At 37.3% G+C, this 22,430-nt stretch overlaps 2 protein-coding genes across 2 annotated transcripts in view; one reads left to right on the forward strand and one right to left on the reverse strand.

The window, feature by feature from the left end:
• Window positions 1-2,178: 2,178 nt before the first annotated feature.
• Window positions 2,179-22,430, reverse strand: part of LOC117435437 (oxidoreductase NAD-binding domain-containing protein 1-like) — a 49,282-nt gene continuing 29,030 nt past the window's right edge. The window contains 4 exon segments of the mRNA XM_059010873.1: window positions 2,179-3,541; window positions 6,495-6,521; window positions 6,523-6,637; window positions 22,051-22,152. Of these exon segments, the coding sequence (XP_058866856.1) occupies window positions 3,257-3,541; window positions 6,495-6,521; window positions 6,523-6,637; window positions 22,051-22,152 (529 nt within the window). The 3' untranslated portion in view covers window positions 2,179-3,256.
• On the forward strand, window positions 16,661-17,838 carry LOC117435438 (vitelline membrane outer layer protein 1 homolog). The gene is made up of 3 exons (XM_034058587.2): window positions 16,661-16,926; window positions 17,034-17,146; window positions 17,348-17,838. Exons 1-3 carry the CDS (start codon window positions 16,705-16,707, stop codon window positions 17,643-17,645), a joined length of 633 nt encoding a protein of 210 aa, XP_033914478.2. The 5' UTR covers window positions 16,661-16,704; the 3' UTR covers window positions 17,646-17,838.

Here is a 22,430-nt window from a genome sequence, read left to right on the forward strand (position 1 = left end):
AAAGAATTGCAGTTTAAGCACTATTCTGCATATTTATTTATAAAAAACGAAATAAAAGGCCATAAACAAGTGCTATTCTTGTAAGCAGGCACAGCTGTAGGTGCTGGGCTGGCAGGTAATCGTCCTTGGTTTGGTTGTTGTGCTCTGCTCCTTGTCCTGGGTTCGTCTCCCTACGAGTGGAGTGACTGCTCCTTTATATACACCTGTGACTGGGCCTAATTGATTGTTAATTAATCAGTTAAGTATCAGCCACAGTCTGCACATGTATTTGGCAGGGATAGTATTAACCCTATCCATACCAAAATGGAAGAACAGCACAATAACAGGGCTTGCACCCTGTCACAGTAACCATTAACCTTCAAGGTCACTGCATCCATGATTGCACTAGGCTTGACGGAAAAATGACACTGACTTCTGTGCGTGCAGTCCCTTTATCCTCGGGGGCGGGCATGACTGCGTCACAGAGGCTCGGATGAGCAGCTTTGGTATATCTTATTCAGGTTTCGGGTCTTAAAGAGGTTATTATGACAAAACGTTTTTTTTGTATTGAACATTTTAATGCTATAGTGCTACTTTGGATGCTACGTTAATGTATTATTTCGTGTTGTCTTTTCACACTGGACACTCCAGTTTCTTACTTACAGAGATTACGTAAAGCCATTTATTTTAGTGGACCGAAGAAGATTTCACCTACAAATGTGTTTTTTCCTGATGTGCTTTTGCAGTGCACACTGCAGCTTTAAAGTTTAATGCTTGTTTTGGGAAAATATTTGAAATGACAGTGGAAATACTGTAGCAACTTTGAATTGCATTTCACCATTAATAAATAAGTTAACTGCGCATCTTGATTCTTTAGCGTGACTGTGTGCTGTGTGCTCTGCCTTTGAATATTAAGCAAGCCTAATTGTAAATGTAATCTATCTACCTGATGTTAAAAATGTCTGTAATTTATGTTTATAATTTTTCTATTTTTTGTTTATTATCAGTATGAAAACAAGTATATATATATATATATATATATATATATATATATATACCAAACAATCATGATGTGAGCCTTTAATATCAAATCTGTTTCCCACTGTAAAGCTGCTACTCTTTCTCTCACATAAATAGCAGCACATTGGATCATCTGTTAACATCACAGGATATCTCACTACACTTGTCCTTGTAGCAAATAGATTAATCAGACCAGTGCCCAGAGGGTCCTCATTATCACACACTGGGAGCTCTTTCACGTTCTGCCAGTTGTGCCAAAATAAAAAACTCAAAAAACAAACAAACAAAAAAAAAAGAAACAAGCGCTTGTCAGTTGCATCTGTGAAAAGTAAATGGACTTTGCTTGTAGTAAGTGGCGAACCATGTCTCCTCCTATTCCCCTGGCAATAAACATGGTAAAGTCTGCTAAATCACCATGCATGTTTTTGTTTGACAGCTAGTGTAAGCTTTACAGTATTAGCGTTGAGCTGCATATTAACTTCAAAAAAGTGATAATAAAATCCCTTAAATATAAATGCGGGCAATGAACAGGTGTTTGTATATAATTTATCTTTATTTACAATGAGAGTTTGCAAAGAACAAAGTGTCATCCAATAGTTGTATAATAAAGGAGGCATGTTCTTTTTAAACTGTTTATTTTGATTTCTGTAAAAGGTATTTACATGAATGCCATCACTATCAAATATGTGTTCTAGTTCACTGCAGCATGTTTAAAACCAAATACACAATATAGTCTTCATTGAAATAATAATAATAATAATAATAATAACTCTGTTACAGCTTTATGAATGAATGGGTACTTGGTTGGCAGGTGCTTCCCTTTCCAAGACAACGCAAATTAATTTCAGAAAGATTGGTTTCAATGTGATGTGATCATTTCCAAATGTAACCAAAAGATACACGTTTTGTCCAGCCCCTTGTACGTTGATAACTTTTAGGTTTTTTCTGTTTCCTAATTTTTACCTATAACTTTATTACAAACGCCTTTAGAAAAGCAAAAATAATCATTCAGAGTCAGAAATACTGAGCAGGATTTCAGTAAATAAGTAAGAACCAGTTAATGATATTTAGAAATATAGCAATTAGGTAGTTTACGCTCTCTGGGTTATTTAAACAGTTGGGAATTGGGTTTATGTTAATGCAAGTTAGATTTATTAGTCGCTTGCAGTCTTTATTTAAAAAAAAAATATCCACAGGAAGTAGAATAAAAAAAAAAAGTATCAGACATTATGCCTCATATGAAATTGATGTGGAAAGTAAACATTCACACAATCACATAACATAATGGCACTCGCAAAATGTACTTTAACAACTTTTGAACCCCCTGGAAAGTTTAAAAACTGTTTGGTTTTTTTTTGTTAAACATTTTTCTGTAGTTACAAATACCAAAATAAAACAAATGTTTCCAAGTGGTAAGGCATACTTCCTTAAAACTACAATGCATTTTTAATAAATCTTTTTTTTTTTTTTTTTATAGAATGAAAAGATCCAAAAATAACTTAAGGAAAACCCCCTAAAGTCATTTTTCTAGACTGAAAGCAGAAGCTCTTGGTTTTATTTTCTAAGTAAGGTTGGTGGCACGCCTTCACAGGGATGGGCCGACTCGATGGTAGGACAGAACCGGAAGTCGGCCATCTTGGTGAAAGGGCATAGCTGCAGGACTGCTGATCAGCTGTGGTGATACCTTGTGCAGTAGCAGCATGATGAACTATATAAAAACAGATGTTCATGTGTAGAGGCACTGTATTCTGAATAAAGGAAAACTACAGTATGTAAATTACAAGGCTAAAAAAAAGTATATTAATGGAGAGAAAGGGATACGTATTTCAGAATACATGTCACTAATTTCAAAATAAATCTAAAAAATCAATAAAACATATCATTTAAAATACTATTCTTGATAAAAACAAGAATTTCTGCATTTCCAAAATATTATTTCCAAGACGTATATTTTAAATCACCTAAAACTGTTGACAGTGTGCTTTTCACTCCAGCAAACATCTCTCAACACTAAAGCAAACTGTGACCAATTGCTGAATGAGAACAGCGTGCAAACTTTACAATAGTTTGAGAACACAGGCAATCCCGAAAGCATGCTTTGATGCTGCACTGCAAGTGTCCTGTGACTCCTGGCACGGAGTTGCGCTTCTGAATAGGTCCAATTCCGGGTTCCATCATTTATCTTTAGTCTCCACATAATATCACCAATTACAAAATATTTTATAGTGTCTGTTACGTAAGAGGTACCACAGGAAGGTTAACATACATGTGCTGGAGACAATACAATTAACTTTAATTTCAAAAATCCTTCCATCACGAAGTTAAAAAGCAGCCCCTGTATTTTTTTTGCACAGCAATCTGTCCAGGTTCGTAGCCCCAACCCTGGGTGGAGGTCAGCCACATGCAGCAGTATGGAGTAGAAGGGGTTGATTCCGACTCTGTCAGCCACCAGCAGCAGCAGCTCCACTGCAGGTTCAGAAGGTACAAGGTCAAAATAGAAACCTTATCCCACTCGCAAATCTACTTCAGAGTCCAGGGTGCACTGTGGGGAAAAACACAAGACAGCCATTTAAAGAAGGTCTCTAAAAGAAGGAACTATAACTTTAGCAGCTCAATGTGGAATATGAAAGGTCCCAAACCACCTATATTTTCATCACCTTGCATGCTATACTGTACACTGATCATGTTGAGTAAAACCACAGTTGACAGGCATCTTGTACTGATGATACAATGGAGAATGGATTAGATGTTGGAAACAAATTATGCCATTTAAAGGGCTTTAGTGTAATATTTATATTCTTAATCAAAAATAGGCGGATGGCTTTTAAACATCTACAAATCACCTTTTGGAAGGGCAGAAAGTCTTTAGAAATCAATGCGGGTGCCAATGCTAAATAATAAGGATAACATATGAAATGGTCTTTAATGATATATGATGGGTCTTAAATAGGTAACCTGAAGATATTTTGCTCATTCAGGTATCCTCAAGCAATATGAATAACTAAAAGTTTTTCTTAAAATGATACATTAAAAGTCTATTTTTATTTCAGCATTTTATATTTTTGTATTTTCATTGTGGTGAAGCAAGTTTTATCTTTTGCTGGGAAACAGAGAGATATGTAAATGTTAACACGTACAGTCCGGATCTTGCTGCCATTGGCTCTCTTTCTTGCGTCCTCTCCTTCATCTACTGAAGAGGATTATGCCTGTTCCAATTCCTGGGCTTGCCCGACATGCTCAGCAATGTCAATATAAAATTCAATTTTCACAGTTCATTTATAAAAGGTGAATATTTAATTTCACACATTAAGATGGAATTCCTTTTTCCAGGTCAACCCAAGGACACAAGCGGAAACAAATATTCCTTTCCAGATTACTTAATTCAAAAAAATATTCCTTTCCAGATTACTTAATTCAAAAAAATATTCCTTTCCAGATTACTTAATTCAAAAAAATATTCCTTTCCAGATTACTTAATTTAAAAAAAAAATGAAAGACCTGTCAGCCTGTCAGCTTTCTTCACAAAATAATGTACCAGAAATTGAAATAAATAAGAAAGTGTTTAGAGTAAAGTAAGTAGAGGTACAGTAAGTGCAGGGTCAGCAGCTTCGTATTTCCTGCATCCACAAGTATCCTTCCTTGTTCTTGTGAAAATAATGTTTTTGCTTTCTTTGAAAGGCCAGTGAGGTCTTTTGGACTCTGTAGCACCCATATAGCATCCTTTAGAATCTGAAATTTAATAGAAAATAAACAAACACTTTTTGGTGTTCACTAAAATGTAAAGATCCTACAAATCCTTCAAATGCCAATTGTAGTTTATTAGCTTTTTCTTTTGGTCTTTCTGTATGACAGTCACAGCAGTCTGCAGTAGACAATAATCCATTTTTTGCTGAAACTGAAGAGAACAGTTGGCTTGTGAGTTTCCAGAGGAGATTGACAGTTATTCCCAATAGCTGCAGGGTTTCCCCTTTGAATACATATGGTGGTCTGAGGGTGCATGAATGATGTATTGTATTTCACATGAAATTGGATGGATTTTAAATCCAGTGGCTGCTGTGAATATAAGTTCAGGGTCAAGCTACCTCTTGTGGCAGTGTTAACATACTGAATGCCTAGGGTTTACAGTACATGTGGGAAACAGTGATAGGATAAACCAACTGTGCACGATACAGCAAACCTACCTATTTTTATTCTGGTCTTACCTCAACCTATGCAATTCCACAGTAAGTAGAATGCTTTGCCATGTTACAAATTGCAATGCAAGATCATTCTTGTTGTATCATTGTAAATTCTAGTTAATAATTTGATGTCATTCAATATACAGGTAATTTCAATCTTACTTTCAGTAGTTTAATTGTGCCTTTTGTAATATACTGCCATTGGTTTGCCAGAAAATGTCTTATGTGTCTTATGTGTGTGCCATGGCAAGTGATGGCATTTTTTATTTTTCATAACAAAATTCTTCATTGTAATTTCTCAGAAAAAAGATTCATTGTTGGCTTTTTTATTTGCAGAAGTAGATCTTTTTAAAATTATTATTTTGTAATAAAACAGTGTAAAAACCAAATCCGTATTTGTTTGTCCTTTTACAGTTCTGCTGGACTGCAGCCCTGGTGTGTAATGATCAAGACACTGGACACTTGCAAAAGCATGGAAATGATGATATGCCATAGCCTGATAGATGTATCCTATAATTATATCTGATGTCACATACAGAGAGTTTATTAAATAATAGAGAATGAAAGTGCTAAACCCTTTTAGCTTGTCCACAGAAACACTGCATATGTAGTTGTTGTGGGTGTTTTTCAAATGTACTTCTGGCTCTTGTAAAAAGAACTCTCGGGTTGGTTAAAAGCAAGCTAGCAGGAAATGCATCTGATGAAATATTGATCACACTATTTCATCAGGGCTATATCTCATGAAATATTGATCACACTATTTCATCAGGGTTATTTGTATGAGATTCAGATGGGTCTTTTTCACTTAGTTGGGCAAACTAGTATTTTGGGGTACTTTCTGAATGCTAAAATGCATGTTGAGATATAGCTTAATTTGTCATTTTTAATGACACACCATTTATAATTTTATCAAAAGAACACACTAGCTTTTGCACGGTTCTCTAAAGGATTAGCAAACAGCACAGATAACGTAATAAACTATAGAAAAGGTATACAGGGTTTAATGTGAACTTGACCCTGACGTGTAGTTTTTCCAAAGCACACCCATAATAATAAGCCATTCAGAACAAAAAAAAACAACATCTGTGATTAGAGAATGTCCTCCATTGTTTTCCAATGGAAATTGCTTTCATGTGACCATGACTGCTGTTTCAAATCCCAGTTACAGTACAGTAGTATACAGTTTTTATATCATGCATTTCTTACATTCAGGGTTAAGTGCCTGGCTCCTGCTTCCTCTTGGTCCTGAACCCTAATTTAAACGAGACCTCAGTCTCAGGGGACAATGTTTAAAGATGAAATAAGCAGGGTGCTTACCTCAGTATGCACCCAGTGGGCAGGGGGGATGTTTGCTGTACTTGACAGCTAGCTCCAAGACTCCCTCTCTTTTCAACAACCCAGGGGTTGAGCAGATTGAAAAACCACCAACCTTCGGAACGCCAGGGACAAAGAAATCCACCCTAAAAACATGAAAAAATATTATTGTATCAGGGGAAAAAATAAGCGTGGTTTGCATGTGTGTTCAGAGTTCATGTGTAATGTATGATGCATATTTTTCTGGTAATTGCAATGAAAAATCATCAAGACATCCAGTTTTCCACTTGCAAAATTTAAATCTGTTTAGCATTAAGGACTTGACAAGATGTGGCAGCTTGCAGAAAATATAATACTGTCTACCTACTACATTTAAGCTGAATGTTTCAGTGACTGCAAACCACTTCGGCTCTAGATTAAATGTGACTGGTTAAATGTAATTATTACCTAATGAAAAATGACGACCTTCAATTTCCATCAAAGTGCAATGAATTGCTGTGTGTCTCTTACATATTTAAAAATGTAACTGTTTACATTGGCTTTCCAAAGGAATATATCCAGATATGTATTGAATTAATATACTAACACCTTTTATTGTTAGCGGTAGGAACGCAGTTAAATTTCAGTTTCAACTAAGCCTTTTTACATTTTAGCACAAAATAACTATGCGTCTACAAATTACACAATAAAAAATAAAAATAAAACTCTGTAATGTAAAAAGCATTGCAACTCAAATATAAAAAGTAAAAACAGTTTAAATCTACCATATATTGTCTATGGAATCTCTGTGCAGTTCAATGGCAGTTACAAATATTTGATTATTTGTAGAGAATATAGACAATGCCCCAGTGTTGCAGGAATTTTTATAACAGAAGTTTGTCAACTTTGACTTTATCTGAAGCACCTTCTTGTGGAAACTTAAGGTACGGTGGCCCTGAAGTGCAAAATGAATTGCAAAACACAAACACAAAAAGAAAAACACAATGACATTAAGGAAAACACAATGGGTCAATTGCAACGAACTGAAAGCAGCGTACTAACTGGGGATTTCTAAATAGTATTGAGTAGTTATTTGGAGTTATTTGTCTTTCTGATGGTATAAAATGGTACTGTTATTTACTTAGTTATCCTTTTGGGTTTTAACAGAATAGAAATGGCATGGCAGAATAGCTGTGAAACATTTAGATTTTCCTAATCTGGGATATTTATAAATGTGTTCAAATGATTAACTTGAATGACTTTCTATTTTAAGATATATTCTAACATTTATGAAATTCAGTAATACTGTGAAATTAAAGTTGTGCTGATATTGAAATATTGAATCTCATGCTGATAATAAATGGATCAGTGTAATCAATTAGTCTTATTAATTCTGATCGAAGTTATAATAGGAGTTAGCGATATACAATTAGGGTTGTTCTGTGGAGTCCTAGTAATGGTTACATATACATTTTTTTAAATTTATTTTTTTTAATTTAGTCATTGCCAATTTTTATTATTTTCTCCCAATTTGGAATGGCCAATTAGGCTCAGCTCACCGCTACCACCCCTGCGCTGACTCGGGAGGGCGAAGACGAACACACGCTGTCCTCCGAAGCGTGTGCCGTCAGCCGACTGCTTTTTTTCACACTGCAGACTCACCATGCAGCCACCCAAGAGCTACAGAGTCGGAGGACAACGCAGCTCTCGGGCAGCTTACAAGCAAGCCCGCAGGCGCCTGGCCAGACTACAGGGGTCGCTGGTGCATGGTGAGCCGAGGACACCCTGGCCGACCTAACCCTCCTTTCCCCCGGGCGGTGCTCGGCCAATTGAGCGCCGCCCCCTGGAAGCTCCCGTCCTCGGTCGGCAAAGGAATAGCCTGGACTCGAACTCGCGACATCCAGACTATAGGGCACATCCTGCACTCCACACGGAGCGCCTTTACTGGATGCGCCACTCGGGAGCCTCCAGGTTACAAATTTATTTCTGTTTTGGTGGGGTTAAATACTTACCCTGCATCCTAAATAAACCACTGTTGCAGAATTTGGCGACCACGAATGAACACTGTTACAACCTAATTTAAGCCAAAACAAAATGACTTAATACAGCACAATATTTGTCAATTATAGCTACTGAATAAAATCTTCTGACCAAGTAGAGTATGCAATTATAACAGTGTGGAGACTGGGCTCAAACCGGCAACACTGCACACTGCAAGCAAGCGTCTTAACCACAATGCAAAAAGGCGGGGCTTGTCTGCATCTATGGTTTTAGAGCTTTTAACCTCATCTTATCTCACCGAGAGGGTACTGGGCAGAATCCGTAACGGCAGTATATCACACAATTAACTAAATGTTATATTATTTGCACCTTACTTAAGTGTGAAGGACCAGCCTGTTCTTAGCGCCCTACCCTTAAGTAGTGTCCAGCTGGAGCTGATCAGCCCAGAGTAAGACAGTGACTGACAGCTGGTCTGAAGGCAGACTATTGCATTTACACTGGTGTAACATGTATGCTGACTAATCTAGATGGATGTAAGGACTATGTATGATCCCTTGCATCCAAGTGGAATAATATTGTGGATTGCCTGCAAACATGTGTACAAATTCCAGTAACACTTAAGTTTAGGTATTCATTATAAGTGATTATAAACAATAAAAATGAAAAAAATGGCAAAAGTGTAGAATAACCGTATTGCTAAAGCAAAGTAGCCCCATTGAAGCTGAAAAAATTAAAATCATGGCTAAAAAAGATACACTTCTCAATCTAAATGCTAAAAGCGAAGAAGCAGCATTTGAAATACCGCTTGTGTATTCCGCACAGCTTACAACATTGCCAAAACTTATCATCCACTCAGTGACCATTAGAGTCACTGAGTCTCATTGACCTACAGCAAATCAATGGGATAGAAATGGCACGATTGCTGCAAAGTAGAACAGTTTGTGTAGATATAATCAAGCATATCTCTTCTGAAATGAAGAAGAAAATTGTCTGTAAAATTATTGAAAATAAATGCAAGATTATTTTGCTGGTTGACAAATCAAACTCTCACTCGAAAATCGACTCTAATCATTTTTTTTGAAAGCCAGTGTCGATGGAATTATGAAGCCAGTAACCTTTGCTTTGGACCTGATTGAGTTGGAAAGCGCAACCGCAGAAGCCATTAAAGGGGACATTTTAAAATGCGTTGTGGGTTCACTATGGAACTGCTGTCTGAAGTGTTTATCGGTTTTTGTAGTGACGGTGCTAACGTTATGTTGGGAGTCAAAGCTGGTGTGGGAAAACTGCTGCAGAAGGACTTCCCTTACCTGATCTTGTGGCATTGTCTCAATCATAGACTTGAACTTGCCGTTGATGAAGCTCTAGAGTCACCGGAGGTACAAATGATTTTAAGGTTTTTTTAGATAGTTTATATTCATTGTACAGTCAATCACCAAAAACCTCCCATGAGCTGAGTGCACACGCCAATGAATTGCACATTCTACTTCGGAAAATTAGCAGAGTCTTTAATGTGCGGTGGGTGGCTTCAACACGGAGAGCTGTTAATGCAGTCTGGCAAACCTATCCTGCTTTGACAAAACACTTTGAGGAAGCTTCACAAGACCGGTCAAGAGATGGAAGGGAACGGGTTGAATTTCAAGGACTGCATTCAAAGCTGTGTTCTGTAAATGTTGTCCGTAACCTTTCTTTAATGCTTGACGTGCTGACTGAACTCAAGGACCTGTCTGAGTTGTTACAAAAATGAGAAATGACCATTCCAATGGCAGACACCCTAAAATATACATAGAGAGAATCGCAAGTCTAAAAAAAAAAACAGGAATTTACATGGAACAGGTTCAGAAAGCTGAACAAGCTATAAAGTTCCAAAACAGCAAGGCACTGGAAAAGGTCCCAGAATCAACTTGTCTCAATTCATTCAAGAAATCGTTGACGACATGAGGACAAAACTATTCACAACCGCCTCAAACAAAGCCGACCAAAGCACACGCAAAGAAAGGGCATCTGATTATAACAACTTCATTCAAAATGTGTCTGTTTTGAATCCTGAAAATTGGCTAGAGGAACCAGAAAATACTCACTTTGGAGAAAAGAAAATAAGAGCACTGACTGATCACCTGAGAATCAATCACCAGGAAACACACCTCTGATTTGCAGAATTCAAAGCTTCTGCAGGAAGAACCATTCCTGATAAATAAAAAAAAACTCGTCCTGGCAGTGGATACTCTTGCATCAAGCGAAAGCAGAAAAACGGACTGCGCTTGGCACTCGTCATGTAGCAGGCTTGCTTTTCATTTCAAGTGTGGGACCTCGTTATACAGAGAGGAATCGTATGCCGTGTGTAAAATCATGGCTTGGCAAGAGTGCTGCACATTCTTCTCAAGGCATGGCACGAGAACATGGAAAGCTGCAAGATTAGTTCTACGGGCCATTGTGGGAGTTTCTTTAAATTAAAAGGTTAGTTACTGTTTTTGATTCCATTCCAACTCATTTTATTTTCTATTGTAGCTTTTAGTATTAATGTGATTCAAATGTTGAGTCTTCAGTCCACATAATTTAACAGTGTTCTACATAAAAAAGGGGTGGGGGGGGGGGGCGGTCAACAGTACCAGTAAGAAATTAAAGTTACTTTCACCACTGCACGTTGAGTCGGCAGTAGTCCACTCAGAGCTGTAGGCTGCCTTCTTCTCACTCAAGACGACCGGGGCAACCCACGGGCTCTCTGAGCGCTCAATTACCCCGTTGACGGCCATCTCCCAGTCCCAGATGAGGGCTTCAGTTTGTTCAGTCCCGCGTGCACCAATTATTAGACAATTAAAACCAGCGTTTGAAGAATGATCGACTGACCATGCTATGCCTTTAATGTACAGGCGATTTTTCTTTTCACTGCAAGGCACGCATGCAACCAGCTTGCTAGCAGCTAAGTTTTTACATTTGCAATTAGCTACCTAATTACCTACAGAAAGTTTAGCCAACTTTGCACTGTAAACTGTAGCTATATTTGTGTCTTATGCATTAGCTATGTCCCGACAATCCAGTCTTTTTAATTTTGTAAGAAGAAAACAAACCAACGAATCAACGAATGCGCCAGTACCAGGGATCAGTGAAACTTCTTCGACTTCTTCAAATCTTTCAGTATTACCAGGATTCAGTGAAAACGCAAGTTCACCAAATACAGCCTCGGATTTGTCTGCCATTGATGAACTGCCGATACAACCGATGCTCATGCGTTATCCAACCTCCCACATTGCTGGTAAGTCCTGCACGTTCACGGCTCATTGGTATTCGAAACACAAGTGGCTGGAATATAGCATTTCAAAAAACGCAATTTTCTGTAAAATGTGTAGACATTTCGGTGATTCATCAATTGCAGATAAGTTCAGTCATGGTTTTAATGATTAGAAACTCACGCACCAGGCCTATACAAAGCATGAATCGAGTAAAGCTCATGCAGTAGTGGGTTGCAAGTTTGATAGCTATAGAGAGTGCCAGCAGTCAGGGCGTCTGTCATGTCTGGGTATAAGGGAGGAGTGCAAGTCATTTTGAAAGGCAAATTTCCACAAGCTATTTATGTTCACTGTCATTCTCACCGCTTGAACCTGGTGCTTTCTGCGGTTGCAAAAACGTCTGCAGATGTTACCACTTTTTTTGAGACCAGGAATGCGTTGCACTCTTTCATGACGGGGTCATACAAGCATGCTCGTTTTTTAGAGATTCAGAAAGAGATGCATCCCAGTCGCCAGTGTCTTGAGCTTGAGCAGGGGGTAGATACGACTAGGGTGCACTTTGACAACAACCTGCGAGCTATTTGGAATCAAATTCTGGACTGCCAACTCAACTAAATAAACAGACGCTTTCAAAATTATTCATATGGCCTCATGAAAGCCGCTGGAGCGTTCCTGCCTACATCCGAGACATTCGGCCACACAGTCTCAATTCAGTGTGTAACTTGTTCGGTAGTGTCAGTGTTTTTCCAACAATTGAGGCGAAAGGCGTTTTGGACTGCTGCAACTGAGATATTTTTCCAAATGTACATTATTTTCTAAAGATTTTGCTCACACTGCCAATGACAACGTGCACAGTGGAACGGCTCTTCTCAAGTGTAAACAAAATCAAATTAGCCGTCAGGAGCTCGATGCTTACAGCTCACTTAAATTCGCTGTCTCTGTTATCATTTGAGAGACTCTTGTGTGATTCTATGGACTATGACGAAATCATCACGATCTTCACAAGCAAGCCTCACCGCCTACTTCTGTGAAGCAGTCATCTCAGTGAAATCAACTACTGTAAGTACCTACATGTAATTTTATCAACTTGAATTCAGTTGAACTAATGCAGCTGAGATGTATGTTATCCTCAACTCATGCCTCTATTCCTGTTTTGTTTTTTGTCCTCACAGAACTGTAGTTTTTTTTAAGCTCACTATAAGGGACGTAACATTCACTTTTATAGTCACTGTATGAGAGCTTTTTTTACTTTAAGCTTACATTTTTGAGAGCTTTTGTCAGAGACTAGTCATTTGCTTTATGTGTGGTATTGACTCGTAGCTAGCTAATCGTGAAAATTTGGGGCCCAGCCAAGAATGACATCCTGCAACCGCTACTGGTTTATTAGCTTCTGTCTCCGCTTCACAACAGCAAACACTCCCCCGTCACTGGTCTTTAGTTAGTCCTGCCTCATCCCACCACGGTCAATCACCAGCAGCTCCTGTGTTCCATGCCTGTCGCCCATAGGCTGTTTGACCGATGTGAAACACAGCCCCTCCTACTCCAAGCGTTCCTGCACTTTACAGACCTCACATACGTTACAATATTATCTTTTTTTTTTTGGTGGGGGTGGGGAGGGCCAGGTTTGTTGTAGCCGAAGGTTCGTTATAATGAAGGGCGTTATAGCGAGGGTGTACTATATATACTGAGCATCAAAAGAAACGTATCACTTATATTTGAGCATCAAAAGAAACTTACCACTTATATTTGGATAAAATTCACTAGATGTGATTTAAAAATGACAAACTCTGTTTTAGAGCAGGTGCCGTGACTTTTTATTGTGCTGATTAACAATTGACATCACGAAGATGCTGCAAAATGATCTGTCGATCTCGGGCAGGTGTTGTGACTCATGGTCTCCCAGTTCGTGGCCTGTCATTGACAGAGTGTGTCTGGTTATACCGTCTCGCCAGGTTTGAAATTGCTGGCTGTGAGCACCCAAGACAGCGAGCCACAGTACGCTGCTCTAGTCCAGCCTCCAACATGCCGATTGCACGAAGTCACTGCTCTCTTGACAGACGTGGCATATTGTTTTCTTTTCTGTGATTTTCTTTATTGCTTTTATTCAAGCTTGCAATTCAACAGCTGAAATCACTCCATATCCAGTGTCCAATCAACTGTCTCACTAATTAGGTGATTAAGTGCATATGCTTCAGTTATAGTCACTCAAGCGTGTCATGGTCAAGGATGAATGATCGAGTGATTAAAAAGAAACCAAAAACATTTCGTCATTGTCCATCATGTATATATATATATATATATATATATATATATATATATATATATATATATATAGCAATTGTCTCTGTAGATTCACATCAACCCATATTGTAATTTTTGCATTATTAATTACTTCTAAACACGACTCAAGAGAGATACTCATAATCTTACCATCCTTTTCATTCTTAAACACTCAAGTGTCTCAAACAGTAATTTTGTAGCTTACAAGTTATGAATATTCAGACATTCTAATTACATATAGATGACATTCTGAATGTTAGAATCTATATGCAGTTAGAATGTCAGAATATTCGTCACTTGTAAGCTGCAACTTTAAAGTTTAATATTTGTTTTGTGAAAAGATTTGAAATGACAAAACAAATTGAATCAAGTATCAAACATTTGAGAATCTGGAATAAAACAGGAGCTCTTTACTGTTTCACAATATTTACATTTTTTTGGCTTAGTAACCAGACTAATCTTTTTTTAGCCATGCAAGCATGCTTTCTAAAACAGCTACCGAGGTCTCTTTCTGTTCTATGAAGAAGTAAAGTTCAATACTTGTAGGCATACTAGAGATAAACAGTAGTTCATTATTAACGTTGATTGCTATGACCCTAAAAAATAATATCCGCACCTCTTGCTCTTCAATGATGTGTTTCTTCTCTTGCTATCAAATACGCTACAAATGAGTTTCCTGTTGTATTTAATAACATTATTAATACATGTTGAAATGATATATAATAGTTCAAATTTGACTTTTCTTCCCCAAAAAATATAAAACATGACAGTTTAAAAGGTCATACACAGAAATCCCCCAGGTGGAGTTAAGGCTGTAAAAGTATGAAAATAAGTCTATATAGTTAATTGCAAGTTTCTTATTTGGTTGGAGTTCTGGAATGGTGCCACCAGATTGGATTCCTCTGGTGCGTGGTCAGAGAAAAGGTCATGCTCGTTCATGCCCTTACTTTACCATCTAGCCAATAACTACTGATTGGCAAACTGAATTCATAGCGCCACTTTCTTACATTGTCTCAATTTCATCTTTGAATACATGTTACATTTTATTTTTGAATTTGTGATTTGAATTGGTTTGGTGGGTGGAAGCTGCAGGTTAGTCACATTGATTTTAATGAGGGGTCGTTCTTCGGATACTGTGCTTTATTAAACGGGGTTTCCTCTATGTCTGTTAATTTAGGGTCCGCCCAATGTTCCAACGCCATTGGAAAGAGGATACAAATTATGAATGGATTAATACATAATTAGGCCATCACAGTGCAAGATTATGTGCTAATGTCACTTGCATTTAAAAAGCGCTGTATTAACATGCCCCCTGTAACAACTATCTCCCTTAATAAAGTGAAGGCAAGATTTAAAAAGAAAATATAAATTACAGATCATTTACTCAATCAACTAGCTAAACGCACAGAGACCAACCCCAGCCCTAAAACTTAACCCGAACCCAATACCTAGCCCTAAAACCTGAATTACGAGTTGCGCACGCAGTACCCTATGTGAGCTCCCTGCGAGAGTTACGCTGCGCAAGTCTTCGTACTACACCGATATACTCTTGGGAGATTCAGGGCTTTCAAACGAGATCCTACTTGTGTATTTCCGGTAGATGACCGTATTAAGAAATAGCCTTGTTTTTGAATGTTGCTGCGGCGCTGATAACAGACCTACCTTGCTGCAGTAAACAAACATTTTCACACACAATATTTACAAAATAAGAGAAATGGTGACATCAAGGGCACAAGGACATATCTTCCGATAAATATATATATATATATATGTGTGTGTGTGTGTGTGTGTGTGTGTGTGTGTGTGTGTTTCGTGTTTGTGGAAAAGATGTTGAAGTTTCATTGTACACTGTCCGATTTGATTTTATAATATATTTTTTCTAGAAAGCATCTCTTTTTCTGTGGTTTTTGTTATCTGTATTGAACAGGGTGAGTTTCAGACTATTTCACTTTTTTTTATGAAAGCCTAGTGTGTGCACATTCATTTTATGTATGACATGTACCTGTTACATCTATAGTTAAAGAGTTATAGGCACAAATTTAACAACAGTAAAAAAAAAAAATAAAAAAAAAAAAAAACTGTCGAAAATGGCCCGGACCCTAAAGGGTTAATGTTTGGTGTCTGATTAGCTGTGGCAAGATGAGGCAAACAAACCCCAGGCGTTTTTTTAAATTTATTTATTTTTTTATCTCTAGCAACACCGGTTTTCAACATAATAATTTAAAAGAGTTTAAAAGAGGCAAGAAAAATTATATCTTATGTTCAACAGCTCTTACTGGATATTGAAAGACTTTTTAAGAATGTTTTGAGCCTAAGACACTTTGAAGAGTACGTTTTTAAGCCAGGGATTCTATAATAATGTGATTACAGAAATAATGAAAAAGTTATATATATATATTATATATATATAACGCAAATAAAACACACAGTTCTAAAAGTCCCAGAAAGACAACAAGGTTGGATTTTCAACAGGTGCTCCATTCTCGTGATTAGGGTTCATTAAGCCCTAAAATCTATAACATTGTTATCAATTTCCAAAGCAATAACAGTTTTTTCCAGTGTCTGTTTCTCCCTTAAAAATTCTCAGGCCAGTCAATTATTAATAATGATAAGATATAATAATTCTGCATATTTTGAATTGTATTCAGGCCAGTGGAAAGGGGTGTACTGGTAGAAGTATATATATATATATAAGACTCTGTTTGTTTTGTGGTACTAGCCTAGCAGCGATGGAATATGTGCACATGTTTGCATCTCTTTCTCTCTTCTTATTACTCTCCACAGTATCATGTGAACTAAATGCAAATAGTATAGTGCAAAGAGCTGGCACTGAGTTTGCAGACAGAGCCGTGTATTCCACAATTGAAGTCAACAATGGGGGGCAGTTTGGGGACTGGACCTGGTCTGAAATGTGTCCTGAAGGCTTCTATGCTATTGGGTTTAGTCTAAGGGTAACTTCTGCGTTCATTCTTCCATCAATCTATTTCATTACTGTAGACATTATAGATCTATGCATGCTGCATGTATACTCATTTGCTATTCTTTTTTTTTCTCGTAGGTGGAAGAGCCTCAAATAGGCGGTGATGATACTTCTCTCAATGGCATACGTTTGTACTGTTCAAGACTTGAGGACAGAAGCATTCTCTATACTGTTGAGTCGCACACTGGACTGTAAGTCACATGTTACTGATGATTTTTATTTTACCTTTTATAAATTAAGATGTCATAAGAGTGACATGATCCTTAATATTAAAGCAGAACTAACACGTTTGACACAAGTTACTGTTCTACTCTTAGTAATTTACAAAAAAAAATAAAATAAAAAATAAAAGATAAATGTAAAAATTGCTTATATAATGTATTTGTTGGTAGGTTTGGAGAGTGGACACGGGAACTCTGGTGCCCCTCCGGAGCGCTGAAGTCATTCCAGCTGAGAGTAGAGGCACACAGAGGTTTTTTTGGTGACGACACATCAGCCAACAACATCAAATTCCGCTGCAGCAGCTCGCCTGTCTTAGAGGGGCTTGGTGAAACTTGGGGTGAATACGGGAACTGGAGCGATGAATGCAAAGAAGGCGGGATCTGTGGTATCAGAACCAAGCAGGAGCCCTACCAAGTAGGCTTGGATGATACATCTCTGAACGATGTGCAATTCTTCTGCTGCAAATAAATCTCTGCAAATGTGATCTGACCTGTGTAAACTTCACGAGAAGGGGGTTCTTCTGTTTGAAATAACTGCTTACAGATTTGGAAGTTTCCCAGGAACTTAGTAATTTGTTCTGTAGTTGTTGCAAGTAACTAACTTTTCAATATTCTGGTTTGTTGCTGAATTCATAACAGAGAAATAAAGAAAAACAAAGCTATGGTTTGTCTGTGTGTTATCTTTGTGCTGTTTAAAAGAGTTAAGAACATATCTGTCTGACCACTGCATTCTTTTTAATTATCTATGACAGATGTACTTACTGAATTTGGGTATTTGAGAACTCTTCCAAGTTATAGGTTGGGCTGGGTATAATGTTCATGTGGCGTCCACGACCTATTCTCTATTTAACTGTACAGGTCGCGATGCAGACTACGCCATCTATAGTTTAACGAGAAATAGAACCTCACATAACCTTATTAATCTAGCAGCAATATTTGGGTACCCCACACAGAGCCCCTCTCAAATAAATGAAAAGACAAAAGAATGGAAATTGGTTGTGCCAACAAAATCTTTATTATCAACAACAACACTAAAACCCACAATTGCTGCAGTGCAATTACACACAATCCTAACCATATATCTTGCACAATAGAATAATTGCTTATTTATTGTCCCCAGCGACACCTAGAGGAGAGATAGAGAAACGTCCATCCAATTAATAAATATTTGGCTGCTCCACCCACCTGTGATAAAATAAACAAAAAGAAACCACACGTGAATTATTAAAGTAAATATATTAAAAGTGTAACTCTAAACAATCACCACACCAAACATAATAGTGCACAATTCAAAAAGAAAACACAACCCAGCACCTTACTTGACTAAACGTTCAATGCTCTGTAGAGCAGAGCAGCTACAATAGCGACGCTCTCCCTCGCAGCTCCTATAGACACACACTAAAAGCTAGCTAAACGCTGCACGATACTATTAAAACTGTAAAGACAAATAAAAACGTGCGTACACAAACTAAAACAAACAAGGGACAATAATAAGCAAAAACAATGTGCAAGATAAACACAGGGAAAGACAACTAGCAGAAACAGTGGCTGGCGGCGTTCCACTTCCTACAACAACAAAAGAAACCTTGTTACGCCGCACCACCACAACAAATCTAACACAGCAGTTACATTGAAAACACAGTTTACATTACCTCGGGAGAGTCCGGAATACTGACGTCCAAAAGTATATCCGCCGACTCGCCCTACAATATACCAATAACGATACCATAAAACCAGGACACCAAAAGAGTACTGCACATAAAAATTAAGAGGGAGCAAAACAATAGTGCAACCGGCTTACCTCGTCACAGGGGGAACCACGGGAACACAGGAACACCAAAACACAGCTGCACATCGACTACCTGGTTCTCTTGCACCCTTATGGTGCCGATATTTATACTGCCAACAATTAACACTTCCTGGTTCCCGCGGTCCCACCTGTTACATTCATATGACCTGTTTTTTCAACCTTGATTTTCCATTTATATATACTATTATGGTACTTATTTATTTCACTGAGAGAAACTGACCATTGTATAGTATTTGTTCATCTTTTCATGCTACAGTATACCAAATATGAAATTAATGAATGCCATTCAGTTGGCAAATCTTCTTGGATCATTATGTGCACCCAAATATTAAGTGATTTGAAAAGTGAAACTCTCCAAGTACTGGTGTGCTGCTCGCTACATCTTATATGAAAGAAACAGGGGCATGCTGATGATTATCACTCTGCTGGGAGGCCAACCATTCTGTTCATCAGCAAAGTGTACTGCACTGAATAATGAGGAGCCAGGGCAGGCAGGCATAAATCAATGACAAAACTCTCCTTTACAAACGCCAATGGGAGAGGGTGCTATGTAACCCTTATCGCTCACTTCAAATCAGCAGAATATAACAGGTTTGAATGAGCCCATAATAAGGCTAGTTCACCTCTATCCGATTATTAATATTTAAACAGGCAGTTAGAACACTGCTGACAATCATACTATACAAGTCCTTCCGATTGTCAAAGAGAAACTGCTGACAAGCTGGTATCCTTGATTGTCTTTCCCCTTTCATCTGGGTCGGTTATAGTTTTAATTCCCTCATTCAATTGAATTTGAGGGAATTAAGTTATCCTTTCTAGCTTTACCCTGGCTCCCTTTGTACCCCTAACTGATCTCCATGAATTTACCAAGCAAACCATGTTTTACCTGCTTGTATTGTCTGTAGATTAAAAAAAAACCCAAAACAAAGTAGACATCAGCCTTTCTGCTACTTTTCATTCTTAGTATACAATGATCAAACCTTTTGCACAACTTTACCTTCTGAATTGATTATGTAATTCTGTGTAAATTTTTTTTCAACTTGAACTAAATAATGCAGGATGACCTTAAACATGATAGCATTTAAAATAAAGCTGCAATATGCATTTTTCAATGACCATCGTTTTATTTTACATTATGAGATATCATTTTTGTTTTATATATGCCAGTTATATTCACAAATTAGAGATGAAAGTGGTATGCATTGCCAACAGACAAGAAATCGTTTATAATCAGTCAAACTTAACATTTAATCATTTGTTTTATTATTTGGTTAAGAATAAAAAGAATCACTTGAATTAAATAAAAACAAAAAGCATAGTGGTTACAATCACCTGGCAAAATCTTTTGCATTGACAGTTATGATTGTCAAAGTCAGAATGATAGAATAAAATCAGTTGAATACAGTTGGCATCAGAATCCCAAAATATCCCCTATTTAAAAGTGTGTCTATAAACCACTAAATTAATAGTTTGACTTTAAAGTCTTTACTGGTGTTTCAGATTCAGCAGCGTATCTTTCATATTTTTTTATTTTACTGTATGCTCTATGATCTTGCTCAAGTAAAGAAATGAAATGACTAATATACTACAACTTCAAAAAGTTCCTGGAAAAAGGGTGTCTTTTCAAGATCATAATCCCTATCTTTCAATGCACTTGTCGTACCTATGATCTCATTCACATACAAGACAGCTTTTGACTTTTTCCACGTTTCTTTCCTGTTTGTAGGTCACACTGTTGCCATGTATGTCCTTCGGGTAAGCTAGCTGTTTTAATACAAAATGTAGGCTAAGGCATCTTGGACATGCATACATCATTGGTTTCTCTTTTGATTAGGATTCCATTTTACCCACAGTTGACAAACATGGTATCTATACATGCTGTACTGGATTACTCATCCTTTCTGCAACACTTGTCTACATATTCTGCTCGAGCTGAGAAAGTTGCAGACAGCACACTGTAGTAAGTCATCAGTATCACCCATCGTTCATGACTACCAGCTGCTCAAAATGCCACTGTTGCCTGGCAACCAGACTGCGCGGTCACAGAAACAGGTCACTATGCATTTTGCAGTAAGGATATGGGCAATTCCACCACTCTGCTTTAAAACAAACAAAAAAACGTACATGTAAGAAATTTAAATGTTAATTACAAGGTTGAAAAGTCTTATGTTTAATAGATTTTAAACATTTAAACCCTTTGTGTATAATTTAAACTATTACATTTTCAATAAAATGTAAAATTGGAAAAATATATGTAATTATATACATTTTACCTCAAAATAATCTAATACAGTTTCAGAATACCAATTACTGCATGTTATAAAAGTCATGATAAATCTGCTGAATATAATTTTTTTTTTGTAATAAATACTGCAACTGGTTCTCATGGGGGTGAAGCCCTTTTGGTTTATGACAAATCTGTTCCAGGAATAATTTAGTTCTCTGAAGTACCAGCTTATGGCCAGCTGGTGGCAGTATAACCACCCAGATGACAATAACTCCAAAATACGATCTCATGCATTTCAGGGTTCATATGCAAGCACAAAAGTGCCGTTCAGTCCTGGAATCAGCAGACAAAACAAAAAGTTGCATCTCTTTGAAGCATGTATTTATTTTAGACTGCCTTTCTGTATCAAGGTTTACTTACCCGAATGCAATATAAACAATGTATCTATTCTTTGTAATCCAGTTTGATAAATTTACTGTGAGTGTTTTTGCATTCTAAAAAACTGCACTAGGACGATTTTCAATACAGGGCTTTGAAAATGTAGCCTACTGCGTCAAAGCATATGGTCTGTATCACTGATATAGACAGAGGGTAAAACAACGTGGAAGTAAAAGGTGTATTGTTTACTGATCAACAGTTAATTTCAACATTATTTCAACATAAGTTATTTAACCTTAGAAAAGAGAGCTTCAGTCCTGAGTTAAAAAAATAAAATAAAATAAACAAACTCCCAAATCCCCTGATTTAGAAAATAAAAGCCTAAGATCATGTATACTTATCTGGAAATTGAAGTGAAATTATTAAGAGATGTGTCTACGTGAGCATTCTCTACTGTACCTGATTGCCGTTACCACTGCAAGGGGGAAGCTGGACAGGATCTCCAGCAGCACCCCACCTGGTCTTGCAATCTGCACAACAGCCAGTGCCAACATTGTACAGCTTTAAATATATAGGTTTGAAATATATTACTATTGCACTCAATGGACACGTCGTATTAACACGGTTACTTAACATATCATAAAAAAAACGTATTTAGATCAGATCATTGTTTTTTAAACTAAATCAAACAAATGAAGAATCCGTAATCCCCTTAAGGCAGTGTTTTGTGAATAAAAACCTTACTTTAATAGAAACAAACACCTGCAAGTTAACACTGCAAGTTGACTTCAGATAACAGCTTAGTTCATTAAATGTATAATATATATATATATATATAT

This window comes from Acipenser ruthenus, chromosome 3 (assembly GCF_902713425.1).
Source record: "Acipenser ruthenus chromosome 3, fAciRut3.2 maternal haplotype, whole genome shotgun sequence".
NCBI classification, from domain to species: Eukaryota; Metazoa; Chordata; class Actinopteri; order Acipenseriformes; family Acipenseridae; genus Acipenser; species Acipenser ruthenus.

Coding starts and splice junctions, on each gene's coding strand:
- LOC117435438 (XM_034058587.2), top strand. CDS start 16,705: ATGGAATATGTGCACATGTTTGCATCTCTTTCTCTCTTCTTATTACTC. Junction 16,927..17,033: donor CTATTGGGTTTAGTCTAAGG/GTAACTTCTGCG, acceptor TTTTTCTCGTAG/GTGGAAGAGCCTCAAATAGG. Junction 17,147..17,347: donor GTTGAGTCGCACACTGGACT/GTAAGTCACATG, acceptor ATTTGTTGGTAG/GTTTGGAGAGTGGACACGGG.